This window comes from Lineus longissimus, chromosome 7 (assembly GCF_910592395.1).
Source record: "Lineus longissimus chromosome 7, tnLinLong1.2, whole genome shotgun sequence".
NCBI classification, from domain to species: Eukaryota; Metazoa; Nemertea; class Pilidiophora; order Heteronemertea; family Lineidae; genus Lineus; species Lineus longissimus.
Window position 1 is genome coordinate 15982245 of NC_088314.1, and position 15386 is coordinate 15997630.

General features: G+C 40.1%; 1 protein-coding gene across 1 annotated transcript; it reads left to right on the forward strand.

Annotated features, from left to right (window-relative positions):
• The first annotated feature begins 1946 nt into the window (after window positions 1-1946).
• LOC135491614 (uncharacterized) lies at window positions 1947-6241 on the forward strand. Its single transcript, XM_064777585.1, has 4 exons — window positions 1947-1968; window positions 2693-2885; window positions 3249-3801; window positions 5698-6241. The coding sequence occupies exons 1-4, from the start codon at window positions 1947-1949 to the stop codon at window positions 5761-5763; spliced, it is 834 nt and encodes a 277-aa protein (XP_064633655.1). The 3' UTR covers window positions 5764-6241.
• The last annotated feature ends 9145 nt before the right edge of the window (window positions 6242-15386 follow it).

Sequence of the window (15386 nt, forward strand, 5' to 3'; positions counted from 1 at the left end):
GTTGTGTAGCCACTGTACAGTGGATGACATGTGCCATTTGGGTAGTATGAGTGTTGTGTGCATCAGCAGTGTATAAATCATGAAATAGTGTTCAACTCACTTCTTGATGTTTACGTTTTTTGGCTAACGAACGTTCCTTTGGAGGCTGTCGCATGTAAGTGGGGTTGGTCAAATCGAATACAGATGGAACAGCTGTTTTTAACAAGTGGCATTTAATATTCAGTTGGATGCAGATATCCGGCTTCATGTGGTAATCTATGGGCGGTTATTTCCGCATGAATAGAGGTTGTCTCAAATAGACATTTTATGTCGTGTTATGACTCAAATAGACGTTTGGTGGCGCTTTTCAAATAGACATACACTCAAATAGACGTTTGGTGGCGCTCGTATCTCAAATAAACATATATTGTCGTGTTTTTAGATTTTTGTGTATAACTCAAATAGACGTTTGTTGGCGCTTTTCAAATAGACATACACTCAAATTGACGTTTGGTGGCGCTCGTATCTCAAATAAACATATACTGCCGTGTTTTCAGATTTTTGTGTATAACTCAAATAGACGTTTGGTGGCGCTTTTCCGCAAAAATGGAAGTTCCCCAAATAAACGTTGTGGGGCGCTGGAATCAATTTTAACGACGGCGACAGCGATATTGACATTATCATTGCGGTAAGCGGCGGCGTTATTGCATGTATTGCATTTGATGCTTATGTATTGTCAGGAAATGCAGACAGATTGTTGATTATTTTTTTGCTGATTTTATATCTCGTCAAAACACTCGGGGTTTGCGTTAATCCGGAGAAGATGGCCTTGATGGAACACTTGGCGGGGCGTGTCAGTCGTATCATTCAAGAGATTGAAGGCTGCATCGACAGAGATGTCGATGTTGAAGAGAATGTGTTTTTTATGGTGGAGTCTGTGGTTCGTGATTCCATTGATGTGTGCATTGGAAATGCGATTGTGGAAACGATCCCAGGTCTTTTGCTGCAGGTATTGAATTTGATTTCAATAGATGATGGAGATGGAACTTCGGCTGTGGCCAGTGGTGGCAGTTGGCTTTCTGCCAGCAGGCATACTCCCGATGGCTGTACTGCTGTCAGTGCTGAACCAATGAAGAAGAGGGGTAGACGTCCCATCCTGACTTCCGGAGCAGAAAGGCAGATTGGATATCTATTGGGTAAGAATTAATTGGTTTGTTCTGAAGACTGATTTTCCTGGCTTATTTTTGCTGCCTAGCATGCTAGCATAGGCTGTGCCCCGTGGACCCCCGCCCCCACTGTCATTACACCCACACTGATGGCCACAGTCAGACTATCCTGTAAAATTGCCCTTCTGTCTGTCAATGGAATGCCTGCCATTTAGTCATTCCCTAGCTGCATCCATTTAATTTTGCCCTGTGTCAAAAGCACCTACGACCTTGATAATATTGCAGTTTATTCATTCCATTATTTATTGCACCCAATCAGCCAAATGAACAATTCTTGAAAGTGTGTAAAAATAATGGTATTCACCCATTTTTTTCACACCAGTACCAGGCCAGGCCTTATCTGACTCCACACAAAATTGGCCACAAAATTGATTTATTCTTACAATGTACATTGTATCATTAATATCATGCTAAGCTCAGTTACAGTACTAAAATACTTTATATATTTGTAATTGTATATTTAAGCTTTTGTTGTAATAGATCTATTCACTCTGAAATTGAATTGTGGTATGATGGGACAATTCTAGTTGTAAAAAATATTACTGGTGGAATTGGTGAATTTGCCATATTACAAATACATTTGTAATTTCAGGTGAAGGATTCAAAGTGCAAGATATTGCTGACATACTGAATGTTTCTAAAAGGACCATTGAGAACAAAATGAGAGATAGTGGTCTATCCATACGTGCCCAATATACCGAGATAGATGATCAAATTCTCGACTCCAAGGTGTTTTCAGTAATGTCAATCTTTCCAAATGCTGGTAAGTAGGTGAGGGTGTGTTGAAACTACTGCAAAAAAAAATTGCAGTGATAGTTATGTTATCAGGAAAGGAACAGTGTATGCATATTAAAGTGGGCACAGTATCAATACTGATTCATAGAGTAGTGCCTCAATCAGTTATCCATACCACAAACGACATTAGAAATGCAGCCCTTATGGGTGACACCCACGATGGATCGCTGTACTGCTGTACAAGCAAAGATAGATTGTACTCCGCTATCGCTATACATGTGGCACCATATGGTCAAAATCGTTGTCCTTAATCACAATTCAAGGACAAAAATATTTGTGCTATGTTATATTCTCCGATCGACCCTCTGGTGTACAGTGGGGCTTGATGTCTGCCTTGAATAGACTTGTCTTTCTTTTGTATTGGATTAACGTTAGGGCAACAGTCACTTTTTCACCCCTTCTTATCGCATTCCCATTCAATAGGCCTACATGTCTTACCTCACAATTGAATGGATCACAGTAGACTCACTGGTCGATCATAGACTGTGCGTTACAGGAATCTATTACCTCAGTCTTCTGAGAGGCAAGGCAGGTAATGCAACAACCAAATGTGGCTATCATTGATTAAAAATGACCTCTTTTCAGTATTCACCAATTCAGACATCAAATCTATTATGTCATAGTTTTCAATACTACTTGGCTCAGGATTATGATTGTAGCCCAATTGTAATGTTATGTTCCTATAATTCCAGGATTTAAGACAATCGAGGGTGACCTTCGTCGACAAGACATTAGAGTACAACAACACAGGCTTCGTAGTTCTATGTGGAGGGTTGACCCAAATGGGGGCACCATTAGACAAATTCGTCACATACGACGTCGCAAATATCAGGTGAAATCACCTTTATCTCTTTGGCACATCGATGGACACCACAAGTTGATACGGTAAGATATTTTGCAGTAAGGAAACATCTGATAATCATCCCAAAACCTGCTCACCGACGAGAATTGTATTACAACTATCAACTATCTATTAGGTATCATGATAGTCAAACTGTAAGAGTGCAATTAATATATTACATACTAGTATGTACATGATGGCCTTGGTACATAGTACATGTATGCGTAATTGTATGTGCATATCTCTTTTGGGTGGGAGTGATAGGGATGTGCATATGTAGCACTATTTCCGATAATTGAGCCCAGCCTCAACCAACACTGGCACAAAACATCCAAGGTTTTGAAGTTTACACATGCTTGACTTCATGGATAGAAATTTTCCACTCAAGTGATTTTTTTTCATTTCAGATGGAAGTTCGTAATCCATGGAGGAGTTGATGGTTTTAGCCGCCTCATTGTGTATCTGAAATGCAGTACCAATAACAGGTCTTCCACAGTGCTACATGCCTTCCAGGAAGCAGTGAATACATGGGGACTTCCATCAGGAGTTCGTGCTGACAAAGGGGTTGAGAATAGAGATGTTGCAGAATGGATGCTGTGTCATCCATTGCGGGGACTTAATCGTGGCTCATTCATAACTGGAAAGAGTGTTCACAACTCCCGCATTGAGAGGATGTGGCGGGACGTTTACACAACTGTTGTATCCACATTTTATGGCGTGTTCATCAACTTCGAGGATGAAGGCATTCTGAACTGTGACAGCGATGTTGATCTTTTCTGTCTCCACTACATTTATGGTTCAAGAATATACCTAGCACTGGCACGGTTCACTGAGGCTTGGAACAACCATAAACTTCGCACAGAAAGGCATAAGACTCCAAAACAGCTGTTTATTAAAGGCCTATCCACTCTTGATGGAGGAGATGCAATTGCAATCGAATACTTTGAATTGCTAAATGAGGTACGAAATGTACTTTATAAATCTTCATCAATAATTTGGTGGTCTGGTACTTCCAATTTCCTGAATAATGATGGGGGTTCCAAGGGGTTCAAAAGGGTGTGATCTTCCAGTGCCCCCACCACTTTTATTCATACACAAAAAAAAAGTTACAATACTGGATGTTATTCATATGGCATGGCCGTGCATGCAGTGAAGAAATATTTCAAGGCACGGCGATGTGACTGTGGTTATTATTGGTATGCCGCTGACGTCGAAGTTCTGTCAAAACTAATCTTGCCGTACAAATAATGTCAGCAATAACACGATGCACAGCGCCGTATCATCGGTGTAGGCACGATCCTGCCGTATGAATAATCAGTTCCATATTTTTATGATATAACGCTCTTAGGTATTAACATCATCGGGAATCTTCTCAGTCCGAGACCATGTATGGCAGTGTATTTGGCTCTATGGTTAGAGACTGTGAGTTGAGAGACTGAAAATGAAGGCTTCTTTAAAAAATAGATCATTTATTTGAATGCAATACTATTGGTATTAAATGTACTACATACTAGTTAATATTAGAGTATAAAAATGTGGCATGGGTTACAACCTAACCATTGATTTATTATATTCAGCGACCCTAAATAAAAAAAGACAGTACAGTATGGTAGCAAGGATCAATTGCTGAAGAGTCACAAATAATGGCCTTTCAAAGTGATTTCACTATGGACATATCATACCAGGACATTTCAATTCTCTATCAGTAACAAACATTTAACATGATTTACAATATTGCAAATGAACAACATGAATATTGATAGAATTCGAAGATATTTGTAACTTTATCCATATAACTTGAAATGAACTAGCATTGACTAGTAAATGTTAAGATATTAAACAAATATGAAAAAATAAAACTATCATGCACATGCCCTACTTTTTAATTAAAACTATTTTTTGTTCACCAACAGAATTTGACTAGGGTTTCACTTCATGTAGCTAAGTCTTAACTAATTTTATGGAGTGCGGTGTGGTTCTTTGATCCGTGGATTTGAATGAAAACTTCTCATGAGAAAAAGTCATTTTTTTTAAAACTGCATCCTCCAATGGTAATAATGCAAAGGCCACAACTCCATCAGGATATTGTTCAAAAATGCTCAAAATATCACACAGCAATTAACAAATTCAGATGTGCATGAACATGGCCCTAAATGAACAACAATTATGAGAAACTCGAACATGAATTTAAATGAATAACATGAATAAGTGATATGAGAAAATAAGCATTCGATGAAAGAATGACCTATATACATGGATATATACAGTGTACCAAATATGAGATTCTGAATTAGTGTATGGTATCAGTAAAGGTCATCATGGTTTGCTCTCTATAAGTAAGACCATGTCATGCATGTATACCTGTATCTCGTATGCCATAAGAGTACACAAAGTATTTTGCGCGATCTTCAGTAGACATATTGTCTAACCATACAGTTGATGGATTCATCGACCGTGTGCTCTTTAGCGTAAATAGTGTCACCAATATTGAGTACTGTTATCTCTCCGAGATAAATAATAAGTAATTGATCATCTCCCCCACATGATTGTTCTCTGCGTCTTCATACCATCACAACAAAAGGGCCTGGTGCTCAGCTGTGATTCAGTAAATCATCAAAGTAGTTCAACTGAAATCTATTTCATAACATTTTCAGTGATTTCCTTCCTCTCGTGTTTTTTAAGGAAGTTCAGTGGTTGAGGAGTTTTGAATTAAAGCATTGAAATGTATGTAGACATAAATGTATCGTCAAACGGCTTATTAACCGGTTAGTGTGAATTCTACATTTTGTGCATTACATGAAGATGCATTGGTACTCGTGGATGTAAAATTCCTATAAGTATTCCTGTTTTTTTCAGGAACAAGCAGCACATTTTGGAATAGATGCAGAGGCCCCATTGCCAGATGAAACGGTCACCAGCTGATGCCGGAGTCATTGTGGAAAATGTTCAAGTTACATTTGGAGCTGAAGAGATTGCAAGGATTTATGAACAGTTTGATCCCAATGATGTTGAAGATGAATGGGGAATGAACACTTATAGACTTATGAGGGAACATATGAGTTCACTCCTGCCTCCTCAAACATACTAAAAATGTAACTACTGCTCATACAGTTGTTGAGTACACTCATAATTGGCTGCAACTCTGTCTAAATCGGAAAGTTACGCAACCTCTGTATAACTACTTTGTCAGATAATGGCTCTTTGAAACACAAATACATAATTCACTACAAAAGAAACTGCTTTGCCCACATGTAAGCATGATGCATGGGTTTAAGTGAGATATCTTATCAATAAAGACCGGGTAAATGTGTACAGCTAAAATATATGTTGTGTTGCACTCATGAATAAAGAAGATATTCAATGTATTTCAAATAATCGATGCAGTTAAATCAGGGTGTTTAAACACTAAGGCAATTTCAGTTTTTCGCAAAACCAAAGGTGCATTTGTCCCTATTTCAACAAACGAGGACAAATTGAGTCCACCCTGATGATGAGGCAAAATTTGTTTTTCCTGTTTTAACTTCATGTGTCCATTCTTTCCTTCATGAAGCCGTCACAGCTGAATGATGTATCGAAGACACGAAACATGGATTGTTCATCCAACTGTGAGAGAGCATTTCCTTCCACGGGCATTCTCAACATGTTTGTACATGTTGAGACTGATAAGAGGAATACATTTGGGTCACTTGAATCCTTTACCATAAAAATCAGTGTTGGTTTTGGTGAGAAGCCAAATAACGGGATGCGTTCACACCCAGTTACAAACCTCAGAACGTCGCCAAGGTCTATTTTGGAAGGAGACTCCTCTCCTCCTGGTTGAATGAAATACCTGTTGCAAGCTGAAAGTTAAGATTAAAATGGAATTGGCTCCAATTGTCCAATAATACACCGAGGCACTTGCAAAACTATGACATACATTCTAGTAGTAGTATACCTGCCAAACACCATGTAACTTAATTTTAATATTTTTCAGAACTCGTGGCCTGAGTGAATAAACCTTATGAGGCAGGAGCAATGACTTCTACACCTTCGATCAAGCAGTGCAGAATAAATGCATAATAAGTCGGAATTTATGATTGGTTTAATGTTCTCATGTAATTATTTATTCAATATCCTGTCCCCATGTGAACATACATGTAGAGTTCTTTAAAAGACTTAAGCCTCTTTCAACAATTCTTACCTTCAACTTCACGAAGCCATTTAGTGAATAATTTCATAGCCGCCTTTTCTTTCTGTCTCCTATTAGACCCATTAGCAGAATACTGGGTTGGGAGGAACAGGTTCAGTAAAATCGATACAGACAGAGGTGTCTCTTTCTCCATATCCTTGTTGAAGAAAATACGGCATTCAGGGTTTTTATCCATCAGCTGAAATGAGAGACTAAACATTATCAGCAAACAGTGGAGGCGTTTATGCAGATACCCCTGGAAAATGCAGTCATCCCTCGCAGCGCTAGCTAATAATACTAGTACTGACTGCTTGTTGGGACCATGTTTCAGTCTGATACTTTCTTCTTTCAAGCTGAACATGCTCGTCAAGACTTTTTGAGGAGCCATCCATAAAGTACGTTTACAGTGTATGTATGATTCAGACTTCAAACATTCAAATTTGAAGGAAAAAATCATTCATTGTTTCACAATTCTCCAAACACACATTCGGTCTTGGTTATTGCTGTTACCCGAACTCATGATGTCCTCTGTCACGAGTTTTCATAATGTTTGTTCACAGCGGAACAGTGAATTTTGGGAAAATGCTGAAAGATTAATGCTCTTGGATCAATTAACAACGAATTGACTAAGACTGTAGTGATGCATAGAATGCAGAATCAGAATTTGGTTAACATGGTTAATCAAAATCCTGGGAGGATAACTGATGTTTTGTCATACACATTGAAAGAATGCTAGTACCAGTAATGTACATGTAGACTAGTCTATATACCTTGACTATTCCATAAAGATCCAAACCTCTGATGAACTGCTTCAATTCATCTGAAGCGTTCCCACCATTTAATGGCATATGTTGCACGACATCTTGCCCGAAGAACTTTGGCAGTGGACCTCCCTGGAGAAGGCATAGGGCTGAAAAGCGAGAAGAATTCCTAGGTGTATTGTCTCCCGAATGAAGGCTTTACAATATGCCTATTTATTGTAGCTTCATATGCAATTCATAATTTCAGTCCAATGATATGATATAAAACTCTACAATATTTTATTACATCTGAACTCCTTGACCCCAACTCTGCAAAAAGTTACTTTTTCTTTCGAGACTGGACTGTAACCATGGTAACCCCGAGTAACTTTTGAAATTCTAGATGATGATGTAATTTTGGCTAGCAGATCCTATTGGACGATCTTGGCAAATACTCATAATCAGCCGATGAGAATCTCTGGTTCAACATCTTTTCAAAATGACAGGTTCATGTTTTATTGTCTGTTTGTTTATTCGTTCCATTGAGAATGGACTTACCACAGATCATTCCCGCAAACTCAATTTTTTTCTGCCGAACAAATGCGGGATTTGTGACCAATGATCCATTGGCCACAAAATTATTGAGTACCTCCCTGTGGAGCAGGGTCAGGACCTCTCGTCTTGGCCCACCTAAATCATCAACATCCTCTCCGAGTAGGTTGACCCGGAGAGGGAGCCTGCGATTTACATGCCCTCGCATCAGTTCACTGAATGCAGTTGGAAAAATTTCCTCCCTGTCCAAGAAGATTTCTTCAACATCGCCCACCATCGTCAAAGATCTTTCAACATCGACATCAAGTGGTCTGTCCTGTAAAAAGGCTTTTGTAAACTCGGTCAATACTGCCTTCGGGTCTTCAGCTGTGCTGTAATTAAAATGGTGAATGATATTAAAAACAATGGAATGGCCCATTTGCTCACCAGCTGACCAAGGACACGAAGCAGAGAGAAGAACAAGGAAGATAAACAAAGTTTGTCACATGAAAAGGGGAAATTGTTGGGAGGATTTCTAGATCCATACCCAAGATCCCATATTGGCTATCATAATTGGCATGATCATGAGCACAATGGATGATTGATAATTTGTTTAAAACTTAAATGCAATTAAGTTAGTGCCCCATGGTGGCCAAAATATGAAGCTGAACAAATTACTGTCACCCAAGGGCAGCCTACTTGGGACCAAGTCAGAAATCAGCAGTTGAATTAAATACAAAACCTGCAACTATTTTCCATCATATTATTGATATCATATTTAAATAGTCTATGTACATAAGGATCCATACATCACATATCTTCAAGAAAATGGTGTAGGCGCACTTCCAAATTATGCACTACACTTCTGTACTCACATGTTGTCAATGATGCTGCCTATGGCAGCGGTCAGATCTGCCGATCCAAACGAATCCTGAACCGGCTCAAGGATTGTTTCCTCGAATACAAGGACATCATCTGTAGGTGTTGCATAAGGCACCTCGACAAATTCAACGTTATATCTCTGAAGTATGGAGAAAAATAACCAGTTTGCCAATATTCTGAAATTGGTGTGTAGCTTTTTTCAGGGGGGGACTTTGATAAACCTGCCTACTTTTCATCTGAATGCTATTTCTTTCATTCTTCCGGGGGGGGGGGGGTTAGTCTTTGCACCTTTGTGGCAGTGTGGGGGGGGGGTGTTTTTTTCACACTTTCTTTTGCACTTTTCTTACTGGTGGTGCCATCAGTTAGAATGATAGACATGCACTGCGCGAAAATGCTATTTAACCTAGATGAAGCATGTGTAACCTCTTACCATGCAATCCTCCTTATGGGAACGCATTTCAGCTATGGGGTAGTACTCCCCACACTCTACACATTCCTCGAGGTCCTCTGCAGCACTGGCAGTCTCATCGTGGGTGATGTCCCTCTGCAATGGCCGAAGGTATAATTTGGTAGAGGAGCTGGTGCCAAAGGACCGCAACTTTGCAGAGGGGAATGATCCCACTTGAATAACATCAAGGCAAGTGCGGCTGCCCTCCTTCACCTTCAGCACCTCAAAACCCCCTGTTTGCTCCAGTTTCGGAAATGTGCTGAAAAAAATCGGAGGAGGAATGTAAATCACACATCTCAATATCACATATCTCAATATCTATATTCTTATTTCTACTAGAGTGCATGAGGATCATCATAGACTAGTGATAAAAACCAGGGTGGCGTCGGCCTCATGATGAAGAGGTTGTGGGTTCGATTCCCGAGGGAGTTGCCACTTAGGAACTTCCGACCGGTGGAGTTCGATTGAGCGCTTAGTTAGTAGCTGCTCATTGAAAGCCTAGATTGAATCCAGCGGAGACCGAGATAATAAAAATAGTCCTAAAAGTGCATTGAGCAAGGTGATAAACCATGGAATTGTGCTATACTAGTTTAAGAATCCAACATCATTATCATTAAAAACAAGACAAGACTGACAAAATGCCAAACATTACAAAAATGCATCGTATTGATGATATTATCAATAGAATGTATGCCTGGCAATGAAGTCCATTTTGCAACTCTTCCATCTCCGTGTTATACTACACAAATCTAAACAAATGGTACAGGCCTATTTGCAGAGCTGAAATACTAGAGAATACAGGTATGCTGGATAAGAACAAGCTATGTTAGAAAGAAAGAATAATCAAATCTGACCCAATGACAGTTTAATAACAGATGAGAAAAACAAACATGAATATGCTGTCCTTCACAGCAGCAGCATCATCGCACATTCTAAATACAACTTCCCTTTCTCCCAGGCCTGAGTCATATAACTGGGACTTTAGTGTTGTTGTTGGCACTACACATGCATCTGTTGTGTGCAGACAGAGAAACCAGCGTTTGATGGTTCTTTCTAAAAAATAAGAAAAACTTGGTGAGGGGTGAAATGTTTGCAACTGCAATCTCACTACTACAAAGTGGACTTTAACATGATTGACTTCATAGAGAAATTAACATGGTTCCTGCATTTTTTTTCTGCATCAATTAATGCCTTTTTAATCAGAAAAATTAAAACATTTTTTTACTAGGTGATACCTTGTCACCATGCGCTAGGGCGGGAAGGACTTACCATTCTGGGAAACTCGTGTGCCGGTGAATCGTTCTTGACTTGTCTGAAAAATAAACTACCATTTAAAGAATATTTCAAAATCTTCTCATCTCATCAAAATCAACTCAGTGCAAAGTTACAAGCTCTTACTCAGAAACCGATTTTCGATTTACAATTGAATTTCGTCTTTTAAAAAAGCAGCATTTTTTGGTTCTGTTAAGGTGTCAACTGATTCCAATATAAAGCGTTGTAATGACACAAACCCAGTCTCCTTGCATGATCATATTATTTAGAACAATCGGCAGTTTTGCTCAGTAAACTTTGGTTGATCCTTTCTGATACCCGGTAATATCAGAGCATGTCTCAGCAGAGCACCTTTCAAAAGGTTGATGTGCATACCATTGTAAAACCACTCTTTTAACCATTGTAAAACCACATCATTCTTTCTCAAGTTGTTTCAAGCAGTTTGTTACATTCCCATTGCCAGTTTAACCCTACCAGTACCATGATATCACAATCACTAACTTTAGCAGTTTAGAGTAATATTGACCACAATCAGTACATAGCTGTATTCACAGAAAGACAGTGTTTACACAACACATACTTGGCGTCCAACATGTCGTCGATTATATCTACTAGTACTAGTACTAGCACTAGCAGTGGCAGTGGTGTTCCTTCTTGGATAGGGCTGAAACAATGCCCGATGCTCAGCTATGGCTGATGGAAAGTCTGAAACAAATAAAAAACTAATAAGATAATGGAAATGATGAAATGGAAATGTGATCTGATTACTTACAAGGTGGAGGCCCCTAACTGTATTTTATATCACGTAGTCTCTCTACAAAAGCAACCCTTTAAATGGAGCAGTAAGTATTGTAGTGAACCCCCCTCGAGAACCAGTAGGGGCCGATATAATATACATGGTGTTAGTTGTATATCGCAGACTGGAAAATCCATGTTTGGGGCACACTATTAGTTATTGCCTTAAAAAAGGGAACCTAATTGACAGCATCAAACACATTGGCCCTTTGAAAAGTTGAATACCATGTGGGACATAAGCATTCCCAGGATTCCCGAAGGGTTAATTCAACTACAAAATGGTAGGCCTATATAGGACCAATGGCAATTAGCTAATTAATAAAGATTAATAAATAGGCCTAGCATGCCTAGCCCATTGAGCCTAGGCCTCATGCTACCATAACTCATAGCAAGTACTGAAGTAGGCTACTAATACTATGCTATTGGAGTATTGCTTATGTAGCCCTGTCAAGTTATATATGTATTGGTCAGTGGTGCCCTCTGAGAGAATGGGAACTAACTAAAAGTTCATCTCTGAGCTCTCCTGCTGGAGGAGATTTGTATGTTAGGTGGACCCTCAAGAGACCAGATTTCCTATTTATCATTCCGTATTAAATCCTCAAAATCAACCTTATACAATATACATGTACATCTTCCGTCTGGCAATGGTTCATCCCCTTCTCTAAGCACTGGGCATCACTGGCACGGCATCATTTTCTTCTGGTTGATCATACTTTTGGGGAGATTTGCTCCTAAAACATTTCACATGTGGGTTGTGAGGTTCTTTGTTTGGCTCCGAGGCCAAATGTAGTATGTATTACATGTATGTTGTGGTTTTGTGCAAGTATAGTGGCAAAATATAGATCTGATGATAGTTCCAATTCATTCCGTTGTTGTAGTATATTAGTCTCATGCCAATAGTTGTCCGAGGCCCTATTCCCCAGACGCAACTTACGTGCCCCGTACCCCCGACGAGAGGACCGTTATGCAGTTCTCCCGTGTTACACTTACCCGTGGTGGTGACTCTTGCGCTGGAATCAATAGTACTGCTAGTACTAGGCCATTCTCGAGTTGCACTTTGTCTAGGTCTAGGAGTAGGACTAGGAGTACTTGTGGCTGTGCCTGTTGCTGTGCTTGCGCTGCCAGCAGCGGCAGCTGGCATTCTTCTTAACCTATCAGCAGGCCGGGCAGCTGCAGGCGGCCTGGTCTCCGCATTCTCGACATGCTCGAGGACACTCGAGATCATCGTGTCAGTCTGAGTAGGCATATTTGCAGCATCCTCCGACTCCGAGGCAATGTCAGTTTGCATAATATTAATGACCTGGTGAAGCAGGTTCACCATCTTACGCTTCCGCTTGTTTCTCTCTTCTTCTACCATAGCTAAATACACTGACAATCCAATTACAATCAAAATGAAATGATATTAAATGTCGATTTTCCTCAGATACGCGCGCAAATAGCCATGTGCACTGCTTAGAGCAAAAACAATAATATCGTCGTGGCAGATAAACCAATTCCAAACTTAATCCAGAATTGCCGCGCGCCAGCGCCACACAACGTCTATTTGGGGAACTTCCATTTTTGCGGAAAAGCGCCACCAAACGTCTATTTGAGTGTATGTCTATTTGAAAAGCGCCACCAAACGTCTATTTGAGTTATACACAAAAATCTGAAAACACGACAATATATGTTTATTTGAGATACGAGCGCCACCAAACGTCTATTTGAGTGTATGTCTATTTGAAAAGCGCCACCAAACGTCTATTTGAGTCATTACACGACATAAAATGTCTATTTGAGACAACCTCTATTTATGCGGAAATAACCGCCCATACTTCTAGCTTAAGTTTTTCAAACTCTAATTTCTCTCTCAATGTCCTTTCAGCCTCTGCATCATGCATCTTTGCCAAAGCAATTTCTCTTTCAGCCTGTGCCTCTTTTATTTTCTCTCTCTCCAAAGCACGTTTATCACGTTCTAAGTTCTGCTGTTCAACAGTATATTTCCTCAAAGTGTCCCCGTCAAGGCCTAAGGTCTTACCAGCGGCGACAATCTCTGCCACTTCTGACATCTTGTTTCTATTCTACCGTGGTCCCAATACGCCAATGATCAATGGTAAGTGTACTAAACTACACTTAACTCGCATCACTTTATTTACTCCCTATTTGCCTCCGAAACCTCCCGGGCGAGCCCCCAAATGTGGCAAACTTGGGCGCAAGATGCGGCGTTCATTGATCAAGGGAAAACTTTGTCTTCATTTGAAACATATATTGAAACAAGTATATACAACAGTTAGGGTTAACAAATACAGTGCACGAGCTTTAACGGTTCTTCCACGAATAAGTTCCTATAATGTCTCGATTCCAGTACATATATCGTGTCCGTGAGTTTCAGAGTATTCCACGCGGACGTTGGTTTTGTGGTGGTGAACAAGGTGTATAAGAGAACAAACCAAGTCTTAATCAAACTGTCACAAGACACCTATCTACGAAATGCGAAATAACCGACCGAAAATGGGAAATTCCGACGTTACTTACGTGGTCCCAGGTCTTTTTTATCAGAAAATACAGCCAGACCCCTGTCTGGTCTAACACAGCCAAAGGTCTGCACGCTCGGCCTCTGTCAACATAACTAAAGCACTATAGGGCCTAGGCCTAGCAAGCCTCTAAACATGGTAAACAGCATTACCTAATCATATTGATCATATTGACTTAGGTATTAACCACCTATGCAGAATAGGGGTTCTACTTTCTATTATTTTGTCACAGTTACCATGGTCTGTCTATGTGCTCTCCCCGGCCGACAGACACAGCTTTCTATACTTGATGTTTCTAAAAAGGCACTCTTGGCATGGCCTATCAAGGAGCTGCTCACGGTGCTTAACCTCTAGCTTGCATGTCGACTAAGTGCCTTGCCCGAGATCTTGCTAGGAGGAGCAAGCATTTTAAGATTATAGTAGGGATTTTGTAATTGGTACGAGCCATTGGGCAGCCGACATGACGTGTGAAGGTCTATCTGAGTTCTCCTACTTCTTCTCCGTATAAAAAGGGGCCTAATGCTGACTAAGGTCTCTATCCGGCCAATTGATATAATTTCATATGCACGCAAAAGAACAGGGCCCGATCCTGTGGACAATTGGTTGGTTTAATTGTGTCTTCGAAATGGCCCCTTTGATATTGCATTCGATTTTCATTGCAATTCAATCTTTCGGCCCATGCAAGATCACGGGTCCGACATGCTCAAAAAAGCAAACATTGATTCAAAGTTACGTTAATAGCAAGAAAAGACAATGATGATAATGTTGATAATTGTCGCAACCTCTCTACCTGTCCTTCTTTTTCCTTTAAGCAGGGTGTACATTGGCAACATTTCTCCAACATTTTTACAACATTTTTACAACATTTTTACAACATGCCCTGTGTACACTATTTTAAGAGTGTTGGAAATTTGTTGGGAATATGTTGGACGTTTGTTGTAAAAACAGAGCGGGAAATTTTTTTTTGGTGGGAAAATCATGGGTGAATTCAAGGAGAGCACATGTGTTTTGGCTGCTTCTGACACAGTTTTGGCAATTGTCTTGTCAAGACGGCAAAGGCGGAGGAAAAAGGAAGTCAAGAGACTGTGGACCAGGCCGTGGATCCAAATGAGGCAGCAGCATGGAGCATACCATTGCCTGCTGAGGGAGTTGAGGATGAGTGATAAGCCCTCCTATAAGAACTTCCTGAGAATGGA